Here is a 20,507-nt window from a genome sequence, read left to right as displayed (position 1 = left end):
CTATGGGACCTTTTTGCATATACTATTCACCTCCTATCTCCAAATATCCTGTTTAGTATATCACACTCATATTATTTCCTGTATAATATTATTACAGCCTTTTGTGCTGTGCTCCCACCCCACCCACCCAAACTCACACACACAAATGCTCCCCCCCAATGTCACTATCCCCCAGCCCAGGACTTGCTCACTTCCGTTTGCTCATGGCAGCCACCATGTGCTTCCTAGTGCTTTTCTATCTTCTTCCTGTCCCCAAAAGTCAAGCCAACACCCTTCTGAGGACGACAAGACAGCTCTCACAAAAAGCTGTCTCTTCCTTCTTTGAATTTCCAAGCATAAGTAGTTGAATTCCACAGCACGGCAGTTAGATACTCCTCATCATTTGGCATTTCTCCTGTAAGTTTATATATTGGTTTCTCAACTTAGACTGCAGGGTCACTGAAAGTAGGGATCATGTCTTCAAATCTTCTTGTATGGAACTCCTGGTGTTACATAGTTATCAGGGCTCAATGTGTATTCAGAATTAAATCCCATCCCTAGATATATGCTTAGTAAGATGTGCTAGATAGCTTCTTTATGCTTTAGGTTAAAATTAATTTGATATTTGAAAAGTGTAATAATCCATTTTCTCAGTGAAAATAAAAAGAAAGAGCGCTCTGAGAAAGGGAATAAAATTTGGGTATAATTCTTGGGATATAAAATTAAAAGGCCATCTGCCTTTGAGCTGCAGCAGATGTGTAATTGATATTCACTGCTCATTTGCCACTTGAATTTTGCAGACATTTAATGCTGTAATTGTTTATACAGTAAGATTCTAAATACCCTTTGGAGAATAGCTCACTTTTCCTATGGTCCCCCGTACTTCATATCAGCAGATTAAAATTGGCTCTTTATTTAACTAGAGCTTTGAACACAGAATTAAAATAAAACAAATTTGCATGGTGCCTTTTTGAAGATAGTAATTGGACAATACCTATAAAAAATTAAGATGATAAACTCTTGATCCTGCATTGTCCATCTAGGATTTCAGCTATGTGAAAAAAGATGTATGCACATGAATGTTCTCTGAAGACAGCTTGCAATTATAAAATATTGAACATTGCCTAATGTCCATCAATAAGGGATTGATGGAATACATTATATGTCACTCATATAATATGATATTGTGCAGTACTGCACAATACTAAAAATGAAGTACTGCTATAGGAACTGACAAGGAAAGATTTGCATATATGTAGAGTGTTTTTGGAAGGATACACAAGAAACTACCTGGAGTGGGAGGCAAACCTATTTTTATAATATACCCCTTTGTATTTTAAATATTTTTGAATCATAAAGCATTTTATTTTTAAAATAAAAAAAAACAGTATTAGCAGTTGAAAGGATTTAGATCCAAGACTGAAATGGCTAAATATCTAGGAAGAGTTGCAAAAACATCCTCACCACATTATTTGTTTGTCCACATAATCATAATTAAAATCATAATACTTATCACCAAGGTCACTTTTTTCTTCCTTTTCTTTTTCATTTTGTTCATCAGATCCCAGTTATTTTGTAACTGTCATTGATCAGATTTGGACAGGTGGTTCTGACTGGTGCTTTTGAGGTGAGTGTCAGCAGAGGTAGTAGAGATGAAATAGGCTTGGGTTCTGGGTAGACAGCTCTTCAGGACATGACTTTCACAGGAAGATGGTTACGTTTTAGATATTTTGATGTTCCCCCTAAAAAAAAACTCATGTACCAACTAGAAGAAAGCTCTTTTAGTTCTATTTACATGCTCACTTATCTACAGATGTTTTCAGTTGTCCACACAATAGCATGAACCTACTCCTCTTCCCCTTCTGCAGGATCCTAAAACTGTGGCTTCCTCTCCCCAGCTTCCATTTTGGATGCTGTAGCCCTCTCTATGGTTGTTCATGTTCAAGATTCTTAGATGCAGACAATATTCACCCTAATTAGTTTCAACACAAAGGGACTTATTACCAGATAGTGGAATGTTTAGGAATATGTTGGAAATCAGGCTATGAAGAAAAATGCCCAATGTCAGGACTGATAGAGCAGAGAAGTTACTACTGTCATTGAATTACCACCTCTGACATCAGAGACAGACATGGGCATTTTCACAAGAGCAGATTAAAAAAAACCCTAGTATTTTCCCACTTTGCTTGCAGGAGAAGCTGGATCACCTATGTAACCTCTGCAAAAGAGTCTAGGAGATGCATGTTTAGATCCCTTGTCTCTGTAGCCTAGGAAAGAATTCTGCAGAGGGGTTGTGGCAGGGGGCTGGGGTAAGCAACCTGTAACATATTACATAAATGGTCCTGTTCTGGCCCATAGAAAATAAGCAGATATGCCCTGGGGAGGTTCCTGAAAAGACTTTCCTCTTTCATAAAAATAAAGAGACACAAAGAGAGCCCTCTTTACTGTTCTTTCTTGTTTTTGACTCAGGTGTAATGGACATGATGCTTGGAGCCCCTGCAGTCTTCTTGGATCAATGAGGGGGATGCATTGCAACATACCCACCCCATTCACATTTTTCATCTTTCCATGTACGTGAACTTCTTTCCTTGAATCTGTAACTGTACTTACAATTCCCCCCTTCCTCCTCCTCCTTCTTCTTCTTGAATGCAAGAACTTTATTGAAAGAAAAATGCAATGAAACTTTTCAAATGCAAACTTGTCAAATGTCAAAAGGGGAAACTCGGACACCTGCCCACAAGCACAGGACCAAGTACAGAGTGGATTCCTTCTGGATGTTGTAGTCAGAGAAGGTGTGCCCATCTTCCAGCTGTTTGCCAATAAAGATCAACCTCTGCTGCTCAGGTGGGATGTCTTCCTTGTATTGGATATTTGCCTTGACATTCTCAATGGTGTCACTGGGCTCCACCTCCAGAGTGATGATCTTGCCTCCCAAGGTCTTTGTGAAGATCTGCATCCGCAGCGGCAGCAACAGAGAGTCAAGCATCGATGGGACGACTGGTCCCCACAGAATTCGTGTGCTTTTACAATTTCCACATTTCTAAAATCCCCCCTTCATTTCCTCCTATTCCTCAGACTCTCATCTATTGTCTCCTGTTGAGAGCCACAGCCAAAGGGGCCCCAGCAAACTTCCAGCTGCCAGCTGATGATTGGCTCACAGCGGCCCCAGCAACATCTAGCTGATTGGCTCCTCTGCGGTGATGTTCATTGGGCTGTTTCCCTGCCCTTCAGACTGCCAGCTGATGATTGCTCACAGCGCCCCCAGCAACATCTAGCTGATTGGCTCCTCCACAGAGCTGCTCATTGGGGGACTTCTTTGGCTCCGCCCATGCAACCCAGCCAATCGGCCTCAAGAGCAGGAGGATTGTGGGAGGTGAGGCTGGTGTGGGGGTGAGAGGCTTGTGGGAAGCCGGTGGTGGCAGTTGGGCTCTGAGGGTTTTTTCCTGAGGAGCTGTTTTGTTAGGCGTTTGTAGTTCTAAAAATAAAGTTAGTTTCTTTTGACAAGTGGCTCCTGAATTGTGCCCAGCCAGACTTCGGCAGTCTCCCCTTTCCATCCCCTAGGTATTCTGTTTACTTATTCACCTCCTATTCCTTCTTCATTCACTTGGCACCTGGCTCCTGAGTCTGTCACACTTGCAAAGCATCTCACCATTTTCCACTAAGTATTTTCCAGCTTTTAATTTCCTAAATCTCTTTTCTGCACTTGATACTCTGTCTTTTTCTTTATTCAAGGCCTCTACTCCCTTTTCATGTAAAATATTATAGTCTCCTTGGCCTCCTTCTACTCCCTTTTTTGTTCTTCTATATCTTCTCTTGGATGGGCTTTCTTTCCACTCTCTCACTATCAGTGCTCATCCATGGCTCATGACTTCCCCAGTCTCCACTCTGTGATTGGTTTTCATCCTTTCTCATTTTTTTCTAACCATCACCTGAATTCTGAAGACCCTTAATCAGCATATCTAGTCCAGACACCTTCCTTAGCTTCATATACATACACCCAGCCACAGCTAACCACCTCTGATAGAATGCCTCCTGAGCCCCTGAGATGAACATGTCCCAAACCAGGGTACCGTTAGTTCTTTGCAAGTTGTTTCTCCTGCAATCTCCATCTGCTTGATCACCCAACACAAAGACCTGGAGTCATCTTGACTCCTCCCTCTGCCTCATATATACCATGAAAGCTGATTCCACCATATCTTTCCTGTCTTGCATCAGTTTTCTACCCACTATCAACAGAGTTACCTGGTCAAAATGCAAACAGGACTATTCCATGCTCTTCCTTAAAACTGGTCAAATGTCTTTTCTTTCATAATTTACAGGACAGAGTTCAAGCTCTTTAGCAGAGTGCAATCCTTCCTTACCTTTCTAACCTTGTCCCCTGTTCCTTATTTTTGCTCCAGAAACTCTAAACTTTTTGACTTTTCTGAAATGTCTCATGCAACTGTAAAACTATGTTTACTGATATTTTAACTCTGCCTGAAATTCTTCCTTTACTTCATCACTTGGTCTGTACTATCAAATTCAGATGCCACCTCTTCCTGATGCCTTTACTTATTTGACAAATGTTTCTGAGCACTTGCTATGTGTAGGTCCTTGGCTAAGAGCTAAAATCAATGGTGAAGCAGATGTAATCCTGCATTTAAGAAATTCACAATCCACATATTGACCTCCCTTCCCCAGTTCTCCTGGTGGGCTAGATATTCTTCCTTGGGCCCTAGCAGCAGACATGTTTGCTTCCTGAGTAGCAGCCACACCATCTCCTACCCTGCCTTCAATGTGAGACAGTGGGAACTGACTTCATTTCCAGCTTCAGGACCAAATACTCACATACCTAGACCAACCATGGTGATCCCAGGCCTCCTGTCTGGTAGCTACTGTTTGAATGCTCATCTGCTCCAAAATTCATGTGGAAATTTAATTGCTACTGTGACAGATGGGTTCTTTAAGAGGTGTATAGATCACCCTTGGGGGAAGAATTGGTGCCCTTCTAAGAAGGCTGTTTTAGCCCCCTCCTACTGTTTCTTGCCTTTCTGCCTTCTGCATGGGATGACAGAGCAAAAAGGCCCTTGCCCAATGTCAGCTCCTCTGTCTTGCATTTCCCAGCCTGAAGAAGAGTTATAAGAAAATAAAGAAGTTATTGTTCCAATTTTGGGGAGAGAGTTTTCTTGTCTCCCCCTGAGCTTGAATAAGGAAGCATGTTGAATAGTTGCTGCTGACAGCTATATGGTGACCACTGAGGGAAGCCAGACAGAAGACAGAGCTCATAGGGGCTGGGGATGTGGCTCAAGCGGTAGGGCGCTCGCCTGGCATGCGTGCGGCCCAGGTTCGATCCTCAGCACCACGTACAAACAAAGATGTTGTGTCCGCCAATAACTAAAATGAAATAAATAAATGAAATAAATATAAAAAAAAAAAAGAAGACAGAGCTCATGATAAGAGCAGAGCCCAAAGTTTAAGCTGGTGGGGGTAGGGATGGGAGTAAGGGTGGAGCCAGAGCCAGAACCTGGAAACTGCTCCACATGTAGACTTAGTGCCTGAACTCAAGAAGTCTGCTATTTTAAAGCCTGTTGGAGCAGGCCTTTATTCTACTTAATAATGGGGGCCAATATGAACTACCTCTTTCTCTCTCATTTTGTCCTCCAAGTGGAGTGACAAAAAAGAAGGTACAAAAGGCATATAACTGAGCAATAGCCTTGGCCTGAACAGATGGCAGGCCAAAATAAAAACAAAAGCACTCCCACACAGCTTCAATGAGGCCATGTGGTACATTCAGTGTGAGGTTAATTAATTCCAATGTCAAGGTAACGTTGATCTTGTAAGAATGCCATCTTATAATACAAGGTCATAAGGACTTCTTTTTAACCAGTACCATTGAAAGGCTGGGCCTCTGTTCTCTCCTCTGCTCTCACTGGCCTGCCATCAGTTCAGGCCAAGCCTATAGCTCAGTTATATGCCTTTCGTTCCTTCCTAGCTAGGCCTCTTCCCTCCAGTTCATGGTGTATTTCAATCCATCTTCCATGTTATTTCATGAGTGATTTGTATAGCTCAACCATCATTATGTTCTTTCCTGCTTAAAATCATTAATGATTCTTGATAAAATTCATGATCAAGACTGAGCACAGTGGCCCACACCTGTAATCCCAGTGGCTTGGGAGGCAGAGGCAGGAGGATTGAGAGTTCAAAGCCAGCCTCAGCAATTTAGTGAGGCACTAAGCAACTCAGTAAGACCCTGTCTGTAATAAAATACAAAATAGGGCTGGGGGTGTGGTCCAGTGGTCGAGTGCCCCTGAGTTCAATACCTGGTATTCACCCAGCCCCTCCCAAAATTTCAAGATCAACTTCAAACTTCTTACCATGTATTCATAAGGGATTTTGTGTCTGCCTCCAGCCAAATTTGGGGCACTTTATCCTCCATTCCCTTTCACCTTCCCCACACAGTTGCTGGGACATGCAATTCTCTCCTTTGCATGTGTGCAGACTATTCCCTGTACCTGGAATTATCCACCACCATCACCCACCTCTCCCACCTCCACACTCACCAAACTTTTTCAAAATGTCTCAAACTCCAGTGCCACTTGAAGGGTCCCTGAATCACACACCTGCACTCTATAGTACCTCGACTGTTTCTTTGCTGTAACATTGACCTCACTGTATTGGAATTGTTTGTTTGTTTGTTTGTTGACCTTTTCAGCTGGATCCTCAGCACTGACCCCAATGCCTCTGATTGACATCCTCCATAAACAGTTTTAAAAGGAACAGAGAAGAGGGAAGGGGAAGAAAGAGCCTGGAAAGGACAGGGAAGAATTGGAAGAAAGCCAGAGCTTTCTCCTTGAAGAGAAAAAAGCCAGTCGAAACTGTCAATAAATTAAGATTTTACTTAAGACTTTTCACAGATTTTACTCGAAAAAGCTCAGATTACTGATTGCCCTGTCCAGATACCATTCTGAATATCCAGAGATTCTTTGCCAGAAAAATAAAAAATAATAATAATCATATTGCAGAAGAGAAGGGGTACCTCCTAGGCCCTCTGCTCCACACCTGTCCTGTCCTTGATGCTTTGGAATGGGAATTCAAAAGGCTGCCTCCTCCTGTAATCATGGAGAACGCAGAGAAAACAAATAGCTGTAGACACAGGCAATGTTCATGTTTCCCAATTGTAGCAGCATATGGAGCGAGTTGTAATGGCCTCGTGTAAAGCATTCCTGGCCAGTATTAATGACCAACCAGGTTAACGACCAAAGACTCAGCCTCAGGCCATGCACACATTCTCTTGTTCATTAATTCCTGGGAAATGACCTCAGCCATGTTCATTACAGCTCAATTATACTCACACTCCTCAGAAGAGAAAAAAAGCGTTTTAGTCTTAATAACAAGCTATATTCCTTCTTGTACCTTGACACATGGGCAAGGGAGACACAAAAACAAGTTATTAGTCCAAATACCAAGCGTGTAAGGGAAGCAACACTATTGCTTTATCAGCTTCCATCCATCAATGAGAACTAAACCCAGGGAATTTAGAGGTCACTGAGCAGGCAAAGAAGGGCTCTCCTCATGATTCATTCACACATTAGTGTTCTCCGAAGGCACAGCATGGCACAAAACACGTGACCTCCAAATGTTCAGAATATGGATGAAGATCTGAAAAAAATTTGACATCTCCAATATCCACCTGTCATCCAATCAATATTAACAAAATCTTTCCTCAAAGCCAGGCCCCATAAACAGATCGTGAGTAAGGAAAAAAATAAAAGACCCCCTCACGGAATAGGAAATCAAGATACACAGAATGCACACAGGCATGGAAGTTTTAGCCATGCCATCATTGGCCACTCTCATCCAGAAGTGGTCTAAATCATCTCCCCCTTGAAAATGGCCTTAGTGACAAATGGCCTTAGTGACAAATGGCCTTAGTGAGCAAATCTGTGTGACTTCTGAGGATGCATCACAGAATTCATTTAGCTCTGCCCTGTTAGCTCAGATGCTCAGTTTTGGACCCTGTGCCACTGTGTGCATTCAAATATCTGGAAGCAGCCATGTTATAAGGGAGCCCAGGCTACATAAAGAAGCCCTAATCAGTGCTGCAGTCAATAGAACCAGCTGTGGTCCAGGAGATGGCAGTACCCACCCTCAGACGTGTGAATGAAGGTGCCTCCAGAAGATTCCAGACTCCAGCTGCCAAGTCACCCCAGCCACTGACTCTTCCAGCTAAGTCTTCAGTGTGGGGCAGAGAAAAGCCATTACCTTTGTGCCCTGCTGGAATTCCTGAAGCATAGTTTGGCAAACATAACTAGACAGTTTTTGAAGTCACCAAGTGTGTGCATGGTGGGGGGCGGGGGGGTGGCGATTATTCAACAATAGAAATTGCATCTCTCTCCCCGCCCTCCCCTGCATTACACACACACACACACACACACACAGAGAGAGAGAGAGAGAGAGAGAGAGAGAGAGAGAGAGAGAGAGAGATACAGCTACTTTGTGACATTCAGTAATAGTTTTTACATATATGTTTCTAGCTCAATGGTGCCCCAAAGAGATCCGTGAGAAAGTGCTGTCATCTAATGGAATAGCATTTAAGCTGCATCTGGGAAAAAAATAAAAATAAAAACACTCCCACACAGCTTCCATGAGGCCATGTGGTACATTCAATGTGAGGTAAATTAATTCCAGTGTCAAGGTAACATTGATCTTGTAAGAATGCCATCTTATAATATAAGGTCATAGGACTTCTTTTTAACCAGGGCTATTGAAAGGTTTAGCCTCTCTTCTTTCTTCTCTCCAGTCTCTGTTTGGGATTTCTGTGCACCTACTGTCACTCCTAGATCTGTCCCTACCCCAAATCTAATCCTGGTCCCGATTCAGCCTGTATCCCCCACTGCCCCTCAGCATCTCTGCTGGCAGATCCCATTGTAACCTCAGGACCTTGGACTTGGAGATGCTAAGTGAACCACAACCTATTCTTCTTCACACTGTGTTTCCCACCCCTCTGTTGTCGTGTATGTGACACTCCTTACAGACACGGCTGCCAGCACTCTGCAGTCCCCAGCCTGCTCTTCCCTGTACATGGTCACCCATCACCAATCCATCACACAGTCCTGATGAGTCTCCTCTCAGAATGTTGCTAGGAATCATTCCTCCCCTCTCATTTCACTGCCACATCCAGTCTGCCTCGTCCCCACCCCTGATACAATTGACTCTATGCCACCTTTTCCCCTCTGGTCTCCCCAGAGCACCCTGCATTTCACTTCCAGATTAAACTTCCCAAGCCCCACGTCCTTTACATCAGTCTCTTCCAAGAAGAGAGTCTCCTAAGTGCCATGGCTCCAAGCCAACTTCTTGCAAGAGCATTTGCAAAGTCCTCTCTCTTCTGGTCCCAACCACTGAGCCAGTATCGCTCCTCCACAACCCTGATCCTGGATCCTCGCCCTGACTCAGTCCAACCTCCCTCCCTCCACATTATCTCCTCTGCCCTCTCCCGTCTCCGAAGCTCTTTCTCCTCTTCCCAATTTTAATTATATACACTCTTCAAAATGGCTCCATGTCCTTTTCCTCCAAAAACTCTCTTGATTGGATCTCTAGATCTCACTCCTCTGGATTCCTCCCTACACACTGTTAGAGCCATACCCCTGGAATGTGGGGCCATTTTCTGTTGTATGGTATTTCCTAAAAGCTTACCATTAATTCTTCTCTGATGAGATGTGAGCGCTGAGGCAAGGTCTGTGCTCTGTGCTTATGTGAAATTCCTCCCAGAGCCAGGAAGTGATAAATCAACACCTGAATCTAGCAAATATACCCAGTACAGTGCAAAGTGTTGGAGCCTGCTGAACGCCTTTCTTCCCCAGGGCCTTTGCTCTGGTTGGAATGCCCAACCCAAGACTTTTCACCACTGATTTCTTTTAGTCATTCACCTTGCAGCTGAAATGTTGCCTCCTCCACCCTCTGCCCTAAAGCTGTCATCCAAACACCATCTGCTACTAATCATGGTTTTTAACTCACCATGGGGCACCCATCACTCCCTGATCGTTCTTTTAGTGATTTTCAATGTACTTATTTTTCTGTTTTTTTCCCCCAAGAGGAATCTAAGCTTGAAGCTAAAGCCTTATCAGTCTTTTTCACCACTGTATCCCTCACATCAGAACAGTGTCCAGAAGATAGTAGGTGCTCAATGAGTATGTATTGAGTGAATGAATGAGATATATTTATAAAGGAAAACAGATAGACATGTTAAATATCACATACCAATAATTGATCTTATATTTATGTGTCTATATATCTGTATATGCATAAATAAATCAAGCATATGTATTTATATGAAATGAAGAAGAAAGTGAAGAGGAAGACAAGAAAAAGGAACAATCCAGACAGTGAAAAGAACATACTCCAGACAGTGAGAGGTACACAGATTTGAGGCAGTATATCCTTTGTAGGAGATAGAAATAGTTATACACTGCATTTTGGTCAACAACAGACCACATGAATGATGGTTTCACAAGATTATAACAGAGGTGAAATTTTCCTGTTCCTGGTGACATCATAGCCACCCTAATACTCACCTGCCTGTGGCAATGGTGGAGAAAACACACCTACGGTGCAGCCAGCTGATTAAAAGTTTAGTATGCACAATTTTACAATGCATAGTATTTGAATATGATAAAATGACTGAATTATTCATTTATATATTTGCTATGCTACACTTTTTCATCTTTATTTTAGTGTGCTCCCACTTATTGTAAAAAAAAAAATTTTTTTTTGACATGCAGCCTGCTCCATGTAACATTGACCAGGTCTCAGGAGAGCATCAACAGTCCACATGGAATAATCCATCCACAACATCCCAGTGTGTGTTAGTGCAACCCATGGTGTTCCTACAATGATGAAATCACCTAGCAATGCACTTCTCTGAACAGATCCCCGTCATTAAGCATGAGTGTACCTCAATACTGCGAAAGGAACAATGTGGGACATGAGGCTGGGTGAGTGGACAGAGGCCAGGTCTTTAAGAGAGAAATATGAAATATTAAAAACCTGAGTTGTACCCCTTATATGACCAGGTGTCATTGGAGAATTTCGGGTAGAGAACTTAGATCTTCCCTTTAGAATATCCCTCTGGGAAAAAGCAGTGAGGACAGACAGTAGTGCAAAGAGACCAGAAGCAGGAAGAGAGGCGAGCAGCTCTGCAGGGACAGGTGGGAGACGTTCTGGGCATGAAATTCAAGGTAGGGGAGGGAATTGAGCAGGAGGCAGCTGATGAGAGAGAAATGGAGGAAGCAGAAGCAGCATAGGCTTCCACTGGACCAGGGGGATGAGAGAGAGAGCAAAAAGTCAAAGATGAGTCCCAGGAGATAGGCAAAATCATGCTACCATCACCCGAGGCAAGGTTTATGGACCAGGAAGAATTTAAGAAATCTTCTCTGGGGAGAGGTGAGTTTGAGGTACCTATGGAATAACAAGAGGGATAAATCTAGTAAGTGTTTGGATTTGCAGTCGGACCTAGCCAGAGACACAAATTTGGGCACCGTTGCTGTACAGATGATCCTTAAAACCACTGATGTACATGACTTTTCTTGAGGAGATGAACTGGGTCTACCACTCAGGAAACTGCTTGTCCAGGTCTAGGCTGTGAGACTAAGTTTGATAGCCAGGCTGTAAAGAGCATTCATTCATTTCAAGACAGTCAGAGCTGCAAACCAAAGTTACGTTGACATTGGAGTTCAGTCTCCTCACTAGATGTGTACCACGTGGTCTCAAGTCAGGCACACTTCCAGGACCTTTGATTACCACCAGGCTAAATACCATATGTTTCATTAGGCTTCATATGCTGGCATAAAATTCAATGAGAAACTGCTACCTCCACCTGCAATATGTGCTTTCCAAACCACTACTAAGCTTCAGAAAGCAGCCATGCAATTAATTCTTAGCAGAGATGCACTAATAGCTGCCCATCATGTGTAGCAGGCCTGAAAGGCACACATTTTACATTTGCCAGAGAGAACATATTGCCGTCCATATTTTAGTCATCTCTCTTCAGAGGACTAGAAAATTCTGTAAGTTATTTAAGGCAGGAATGTAATTTAAATTTGCTCATGACTGGAATGGTTCACATGACCCTAGGAACATCTGTTTTTTAAAAATCATTGGCTATGTATCCAGTGATGGTCATTTATTGCCCAGAGACTGAGACACCAAAAGACAGAGTTGGGCAACTTCTTTTTTGTTTTATGTCAAGTTTGGCTCTCATGCAGAAGTTCAATGAGACAAATTTGGAATGGATGGTCATTTCTGTCATTTTAAGACAAAGCAAGCAACTACTAATACTTACTATGCATTTGCATCAGGCCAAAAAAACAGTGCCAAACACTGCATGCACGTCTTATTAAATTATCCCAAATCTTATGGGGTAGCTCTTCTTGTCTCATTTTACAAATGGTGAGACTTGTTCAACCTAGCATAAAATATTCAGACAATTGGATTTCTCCAGTTAAATTTATTTTGAGAGAACTAAACCCATGATTTAGGAGTCACTGATGCTTCCTCAATGATCAGTTTCATAAGAGTCCTACAATGGTACATAAGGTGCAGGACACTGTAATAACAATCTAATGTCTTTCCCTTGTTATTTTTAAGCTGCCTCTTCTGGTCAAATAGCTCTTCTCATTTAGGAGTATGCCCTTTCCACTCCATATGATATCAGGTGAGGTATCAGCTAACCGATACCCCTGCTTCCTCCCACAGGTCTGGGCACAGGTACTAACCTGCTTGGTCAGAAATCCCTACCCCTGAAACCAGGAATTGGCCCAGGACAAGTCTGTTACTAAGAGAGACAGACAGAGCTTGTGAATAATGACATTGTCAAGAGCCATCTATGGACTATGCATGGAACTTTCCAGCACTGGAGCCAGCATTAGGGTAGATTTGGTATTTGGGAACTTAGAGCAGCAATCCCACTATTAAGACCACCCTTTACATATGAACTCAGCTCTGCTCCAAAAGGCCCCAAAACAGCTCCAAAAATGGGGTGACCCATTGCAGCCATATAGCCACACAGCCTCTCAGAGATGGATGTAGCCTGCCAAGATGCTAATCAACCTTTTGACTGCAAGACATTATGAAGCAAGACTCTGCCCCTGAAATCTTATCCCTGCTTTGATGTACCCCCTTAAATAAACCACCGGAGCCATTTTTAAACTGTTCAGCTCCACTTCCTGTGTGGGCTGGACCTATTAGATGCTCTGCTTGCTTTAAAAACCTATTCTCTGACTCTACCTCTTATTTCTTCACTAATTATTTCAGACTTTAACACATGAGGACAGTCCTGTTTATGTACCTGCCTTCACCAGCTCTGAGGACAAGTGACCCTAGAACAGTTATTTGGTAAAAGAATATGCCAGAGACTAAAGTCAACACAGCAACACAGAGAAAAGCAGAGTCAACGTGCAGCAGAGCCAAAGAAACAGTTCTGGCACCGCCATTCAAAGTCCTCCATCCAGCCTCCCCTGGTGCTATTTTATTCCTGGGACTCCCCAGCTATGTGGGTTGATAAGTTCCCCTTTTTGCTAATGCTGATGATTTGAGTCAGTCTCTGTTGCTTAGACCTACAGAAACAGATTTGTCAGAAAGTACAATGTTAAAGATCTACAAAACATAGTCTGAAAGAGTTACAGTCATTGACTTCAAACTTCACCCACTGAAAGAGATACATTGGTACATTAGACATTAACTAAGAAAAAACCAAAGATGAAATGATTTCAGATATTCCCATTGAAAAACTTCAGTTTATAAAATGGTTATAGAATTTTAGGAATATTTTAGCTACTGAATGCAATATAATAATGACATAATGACATAACCAGTCCCTAGAAACTTTCTTACAGTTAGTTTACTTTAGACAAACCACAAAGACAAATGACACTAAGAACCAGTTCTACCCTCTACCCAAACATCCAGGGCCTCTGCCCTAGATAACCCTACTCTGAATACAATCTTTTAGATAGCTACATCCTGTATTACCAAATCATTATTATCCTCTAAATCTCCATGGTTTGTAATAACAATTTTTTCCAATTTATGAGTCAATCATTATGAAATGCAGGTTAAGCATCTCTTATTCTGCACAATTTGTCTAAGGCATCTTGGGCCATGAACTTCTCTGGACCCAAGTTCATCATGTAACAAGATGACAGAATACTCAGTCTGCCTTCAAGGTTGAGAACATCTGCTGGGTCAAGAGACACGAAGCAACAACCTGGTACAGTGGTGAACCCCTATAATCCCAGCAACTTGGGAGGCTGAGGCAGGAGGATCACAAGTTCAAAGCCAGCCTTATCAGCTTGTCAAGGTACTTAGAAACTCAGTGGGTAAGCACCCTTCAGTTCAATCCCTGGTAACCAAAAATAAAAGAAAGAAAGAAAAGAAAAGAAAAGAAAAGAAAAGAAAGAACAAAAGAGAGACAAAGCACTTTGAAAACTATAAAGATTACTAATATTAACTCAAAAATAAGATTTATCAAGACAGAATTCAATTTTATTCTATGCCTTTTGTCATTTGGAATCTGACAAGGTCCACTAAAAACTCCAAATAGAGTCTGGTCAAATATAGAGGAAAATTAGATTATAGTAATAAAACTAAAGGAACATGCTCACACCCACCTGCCTTTTAGACCTTGTAACCTCTCATCACCAACAGGAAATCTGTCCAAACCAGTCAACTCTTCATCTTCCAAATAGTCCAACAACTGATGTAACAACCACGCTCCTTACTTTAATTCTGCTCTTTTGACCCATCCATCCCCCAACACCTTACCTATGCTTCAAGAATCTCTTTCTTGGTTGTGGCTCAGTGGTAGAGCATTTGCCTTGCACATGTGAGGCACTGGGTTCAATCCTCAGCACCACATATAAATAAATAAAGGTATTGTGTCCACCTACAACTAAATAAAATTTAAAAATAAATAAAATAATAAAAAAGAACCCCTTCCTCAACTCTGAGCATGCTCCAGGGCTCACTTGGTTACAGTTGTCATGTGATCCTCTGAATTTTCTCTACTTTTCTAATTGAAAGAAGTGGAATTATAGTTCCCATATACCTCCATCTTCTCTGTCCAATTAGATCATACAAGTTGGTGACTGGCTTGTATGTTTCTTATATGGAACAGATAAGACACTCAGCAAATATCTGTTAATTAGAAAGGAAAAAGTCCAAATGAGGAAAATAAGGAACGGAGAATTTACTTTTAGTTCTTTTTTCTTTTTCTTTTTTTTCTGGCACAGGGCATTGAACCCAAGGCCTTCTGCAAGTTAGGCGAGCGCTCTACCACTTCCCAGCCTTCCCAGCTACCTTCCCAGCCCAGAATGAAAATTATGATGAAGTAAAATGAGGGAGATAAAGTTATACAACAGCAAGTTATCAAGTGGACTCTATTAAAAACAGACCAGGCAGCTAGTATATTCAAAATAAGCTTAAAAGTAAGAAATAGAATTTTTACAATGGAAAGCACCTTCAGGGTCATCTAATTCACATACTTAATTCATTACAAAGAATCACTCACTAGTTTCTCTAACTTGTGAATTGGAGTTTTTACATAGTAAATTTCCCTATTGTAAAACACAACTATTGGCAACATCCTAGAAGCACAGTCCTAAAAAAAAGAAGGAAACCTTTAAAAATGCAACAAGTCCTTTCTGAATATAAAACAATTTCTATGTGCCAGAGTCAAACCAGACATCTTGACCTAGATTTGTGGTATCGTTTTTAGTTTACCCTTCAACATAGAAAATAATATGTGATAAACAGGAAGACAGTATTATCCACCTAGAAACCTGGAAAATGCAGAATGGCTCAGAGTTGAGGGTCATCCAAAGTGCTAGGAGGTCCTGGTAGTTAAGCACTTGAGTTTTGAAAAGTGGCTTGGCACTTAGAGAACCATTTTGAGACTGCACCATCAATTTCAGCCGTAACCATTGACATATTTCCAAATTCTGATTTCTAATTTTTTTTTTACTTAAAAATAAGTCCTGAAAGGGATTACAGAAGTTAATGTATGTAAAGACACTCTATTTACAGAAAATCATAATTGGCATTATTATCTAGCTAGCTGACTTAAATTAAAAGCTATTTTAATCTAGCTGTCCCAAAGATCTGTGTTTTCAGAATCTAAGAAATAAAAAGGCATAACCACCCCAGTAGCCCTTTAACTCTGCAATCTCCACTCTGGACTTAAATGAGCAAGAAATCCTGAGCACTAGGATACTCCAGTCCTTGCAGTTTGCCGGAACACATGTGATTTCAACAAGTGACACACAGCCAAGAGCTTCCTACTCTGTGATTAGTCATATCCAGCTGAGGGCTCCCTACACCATAGTGAATACGGTGGTATTTCTTTTGCCTCAGATTCCTGCAACGATGTGGGAGGAGGGCTGTTTGGGGGCATGTGAGACCATCTCCACCTTCTCTTTAAGTCTACCCTTTGTTGGTCATTTGGGAGACCCCACCTTGCACGGATGCTCTTCAAGCCCATTGCCACTCTCCACAAACAAGCATGAGGTCCTCCCACCTTGAGGGGGTCAAGGCATGCTCTTAGCCCAACTCTCCCAGATGACCCAAACCCAGCAGGGAAAGATATCTTAGGCACCAAAGGTCACCAGTTCCCTAGGGTAGGACTCTTAGCAGAGCGTGGAGAAACCATGATCGTCCATTTAGCTAATAGTATGAAATATACTCGCCCTGGCAGAAGAGTCATATGAACCGGATAAATCCCACCATTCTGAAGATAACGCTGGGGTCACATGGTAGGATGGAAATGCACACAAAATGCTGAATGAGAGTTCAAGTTGGCTCCCTAGGAGCCCTTTTCTAGACAGCATCCCTCAACATCTTAAATTGTGTTCCACAATCTAAAAGGGGCCCTAGAGATTAGTACAACCCTCTCAGCAAGTAGCAGAACTGAGGCACAGAGAGAGGGAGTGACCTACATGAGATGACCCAACAAGTGGCAAAGCTGGAGACAGAACGCAGGGCTCTCCAAACTTCTGTGGCCACTTCCAGAACCACACAAACATATTTTTTCCTAGCATCATTTCTGAACTAAGTATAACTTTGGCTCTGCCTCCTTATCCAAAAGCAAGGGGCATGGCTGGATGACCTGCCCCATTGGTCTTCAGCATAAGTACCCTATAGTACAAAAAGATAATTACAACCAGCTTATCAGGTATTGACTCCCCCCCAAACGTGCATTTGTGAGCTCTGGCTTGATATTACACCACACTACTCTCCCCAGTGAGCAGACACTCGATAAATGCTGAGAACTGATCAGCTGATTAATGAGCTAATAAATAATCATGTTTACAGCTTCCTTCCTGAACTCACAGCCAAAGTAGTTCCACTAAATGGCTTCTTTTCCTCCTTTCTTTTCTCGTCCACTTGCTTATAAATTTTGAGACTCATCATGCAATGTGTCAGGGAAGCAATTACTTTGGGGTTTACCCTTTAAAAAGAACACCAAAGTCCATAGGGGAAAATTTCCCCAAACCAAACATGAACCAGAAAAATGTACAGTGCCTCCAATTACACATGTTGCTCCAGGGTGCTCTCATCTAATGGTCCATCCATGTCAAGAGCCACCTCTCTAGCTTCCAAGAGAGAGGGGAACCCCATCCTCTAATCCAAGAAGGAGTTGAGTCCTAGGGAGACATCTCAGGGCAGAGGCCAATGATAAATGAAGGATAAGATCTGAGCAGCAGTAACCACCAGCACAGCAACCACAATATTTGGGAGCTTGAGTGCAGTCAGAGACAAGCAGGCCCAACTCTTTCTGGAGCTATTTTTCAAAAAACTTTTCCTTTGTATGAACAGACTGGATAACATGTATGTGCATGCATGCACATCAGTGCAGGTGTCTGTATTTTCATGCACATAACCCAGACTTACAGGTCCCTAGCAATTCCTGCTTCTCAAAGATAGTACATTTGAAGTGAGTAGGCTGTAGAAGATAAGGTATCTCAGACAACAGTATTAGTGAGGAAGAAAGATGGGTAAAGGGCAAATTCTCCAGAAAATGACCCTTATTCTTTCTACTTCTTCTAAAGTGAAACCCAAAGTCACAGAGGCCCATACAATTTTAACAATTCAAATGCCTCTGTGGGCCAAATGACATTCCGAGTAACAGAACACCAGGATATCTGTTCCTCTTAACTTGACCTGGCGCGTCCCCCAAGAGGTAGGCAACCCACTGCCTACTCCTCCAAGTCACCCTAATAAACTCATCAGGCCTCACCAAGCTGTATTTCCCTTCTCAGTTAGAAAACACAGATCAATAAGCCCAGCGGAAGCACTTTCTAAAGTCTCTTGGGTAAATGTTGGGAACATTCCTGTGCCAAGCTGATGCATGCTACTTCCAGCAACCCTTTTACCCTGACCTGTGAGCTACTTGGCAGAGGAGGGGGGAGAGGGCAAAATGACAGCAACAGCAAACTCATAACCTTGGGTCAGACAAAAAAAAAAAGCCAATCAGATTACAACCAGATGATGCTATGGTCTATGTTTGCTTTAAAATGCTAAGAGCCAGGACTTTCTTAACATGATGGAAATCATGCTGGGGGATGTGAAATAGGTCAGTGGTTCACACACATATAAATGTCTGGGCATGTTGAGTAACACCTCCTGTCAACCATAGATTGGAGAGGAGTTTCCTCCAACTCTGTAGCCCAGGAGTCACAAGGGCCACAGTGAACCTCTCCAGGTTCTACTGGGAAATCTGAGCAGACACATGGGCCCCTGGAGGGAGGAGACTATCCAATCACTCTGTGGACAAAAATTCCACAGCTGTCATGAGAAGAAAACAACAAACAAACAAACAAAGTTCTCTCGGGATTTCAATTTAAAAGACCAGGGGCAAAGGAGACAGGACCCCCCCCCCCGGGGGGTGGGGGGGGAGACACCCTAGTGATCTATTTTGAGGGGCTCTTAGCACCTGTTTGCAAGCACTTCTCTCAAAACAGCATTCAGCAACAAGTTTCTAAAATGGCAAACCGACTGCATCTTTTCCCTGGGAATGCTTAGTCATGCTGATACTCTGACCCAAGAAATCATTTCAAAAGAGCCTGCAGGATGAAGCAGAGCAATGTTTAACCTGTCTGCAGCCATTGCAGCAGCTGCAGCAGCGGCCCCCAGTGCAGGCAGGGGAGACTGGAGTAGGCGCTGCCCGGACCCCACCTCCTCCCCAGCACACTCACCATCAGCAGGCTGAGAGCAGAGTCCGGCACCAGCTGCACTGCCATGATCTCGGATGCCGATTCCCATGCACAAACACTCCTGCCGAGTCAGTCCGCCTGGGCCAGGGCAGCTGCAGAGTATCCACAAACACCTACAGTAAACCAGCCGGGAATCCAGACTTAGGGTGCAAAAGGCTCAAGGTGAAACTGGGCCGCATTTCCTATGGGGTGGGGAGGAGTGCAGGGGGATGTTGAGAGGATGGGGTGGGAGCTGTGCTTAGGGAGAAAGAGAGAGAGAGAGAGAGAGAGAGAGAGAGAGAGAGAGAGAGAGAGAGAGAAGGAAAATAGGAAGCTGCAGGTTATTTAAAGGTGAGCCCTTGCTAGCTTCTCTAAACTGCACAAACACTGAAACCACATCAAACACAAATGTAAAAGCTCAAAGCACAGAATTTTTCACTGCTACCTTAGCCTAAGCAACAATTCTTTTTTTAACTGACAATTAAAATAAAACATTCCCTATTGCAGATAAATCAGCCAGCCCAAGCACCCCCCCACACACACACACACACTCTCTCTGCATCTCTCAGCAATTCTGCTGCATAAACATGCTGAATGTCACAACCTACCGCTTGCAATCTGGTCAGTGTCTTCTTTCCTGCAGATAGGTGTGTCCCTTTCACAAAATCAAGTATCTGGGAGGGACAGAGTCCAATCTGACCAGGAGGTACCAGACAGTCACTGGAGATCAGCAAAGGCTCTTATCATAGCTGAGGAAGAAGTCACTTTATGAATTGACCCCTTCCACCTTCCCCAAATCTACTTTTCCTCTCCAAGTAGACTGGCAAGCTCAGTTCCCCGCAGGGCTAACATACTTACTGGAAACATAGAATTACATTGCCTTTCTGTTAACGTTCTGATCTCCCTGCCTGTACCACATGTATGCAGCATAGACACCCTCTACCTCTCCCTCCCTCCCTGCCTCCCTCCTTCCTCCCTCCCTTTTCTCCCTCCCTCCCTTCTCTCCACAGGGCTGCCAGTTAGGAATTTTGAAGGATCCTCCCTAGCTCAGGGAAGGGAGGGCATAGGAAGCTAATTTGTAGTAAGGAACACTGAGAAGACAAAAAGGCAAATTAGCCTTGAAAATCATATTGTGTAGCATTTTCCCTGGAAGATATCAATGGAAAGAAGAAGAAGAAGAAAAACAGAAGGCTGCCCAGTCTTTTTATATATATGAGTGGCTCAAAAGGCTTCCCAGAGATTGAAGTAAATCCAGACATCTTTTTTATGAACACTGCTGAACATGTTGTGTTCTTATGGAGTCCACAT

At 42.8% G+C, this 20,507-nt stretch overlaps 1 protein-coding gene across 1 annotated transcript in view; it reads right to left on the bottom strand.

The window, feature by feature from the left end:
* Frmd4a (FERM domain containing 4A) overlaps positions 1 to 20,117 on the bottom strand; it is a 571,051-nt gene extending 550,934 nt beyond the window's left edge. The window contains exons 1-2 of the mRNA XM_078023496.1: positions 19,808 to 20,117; positions 19,203 to 19,333 (exon numbers count right to left, since the gene is read on the bottom strand). Coding sequence (XP_077879622.1) covers positions 19,203 to 19,247 — 45 coding nt within the window. The 5' untranslated portion in view covers positions 19,248 to 19,333; positions 19,808 to 20,117. The remainder of the gene's footprint in view (positions 1 to 19,202; positions 19,334 to 19,807) is intronic.
* Positions 20,118 to 20,507: the final 390 nt, after the last annotated feature.

The sequence above is a fragment of the Ictidomys tridecemlineatus genome, chromosome 10 (genome assembly GCF_052094955.1).
Source record: "Ictidomys tridecemlineatus isolate mIctTri1 chromosome 10, mIctTri1.hap1, whole genome shotgun sequence".
Classification (NCBI taxonomy): domain Eukaryota; kingdom Metazoa; phylum Chordata; class Mammalia; order Rodentia; family Sciuridae; genus Ictidomys; species Ictidomys tridecemlineatus.
Note: the sequence above shows the minus strand (reverse complement) of the source record. Positions and strands in the feature narration are given on the sequence as shown.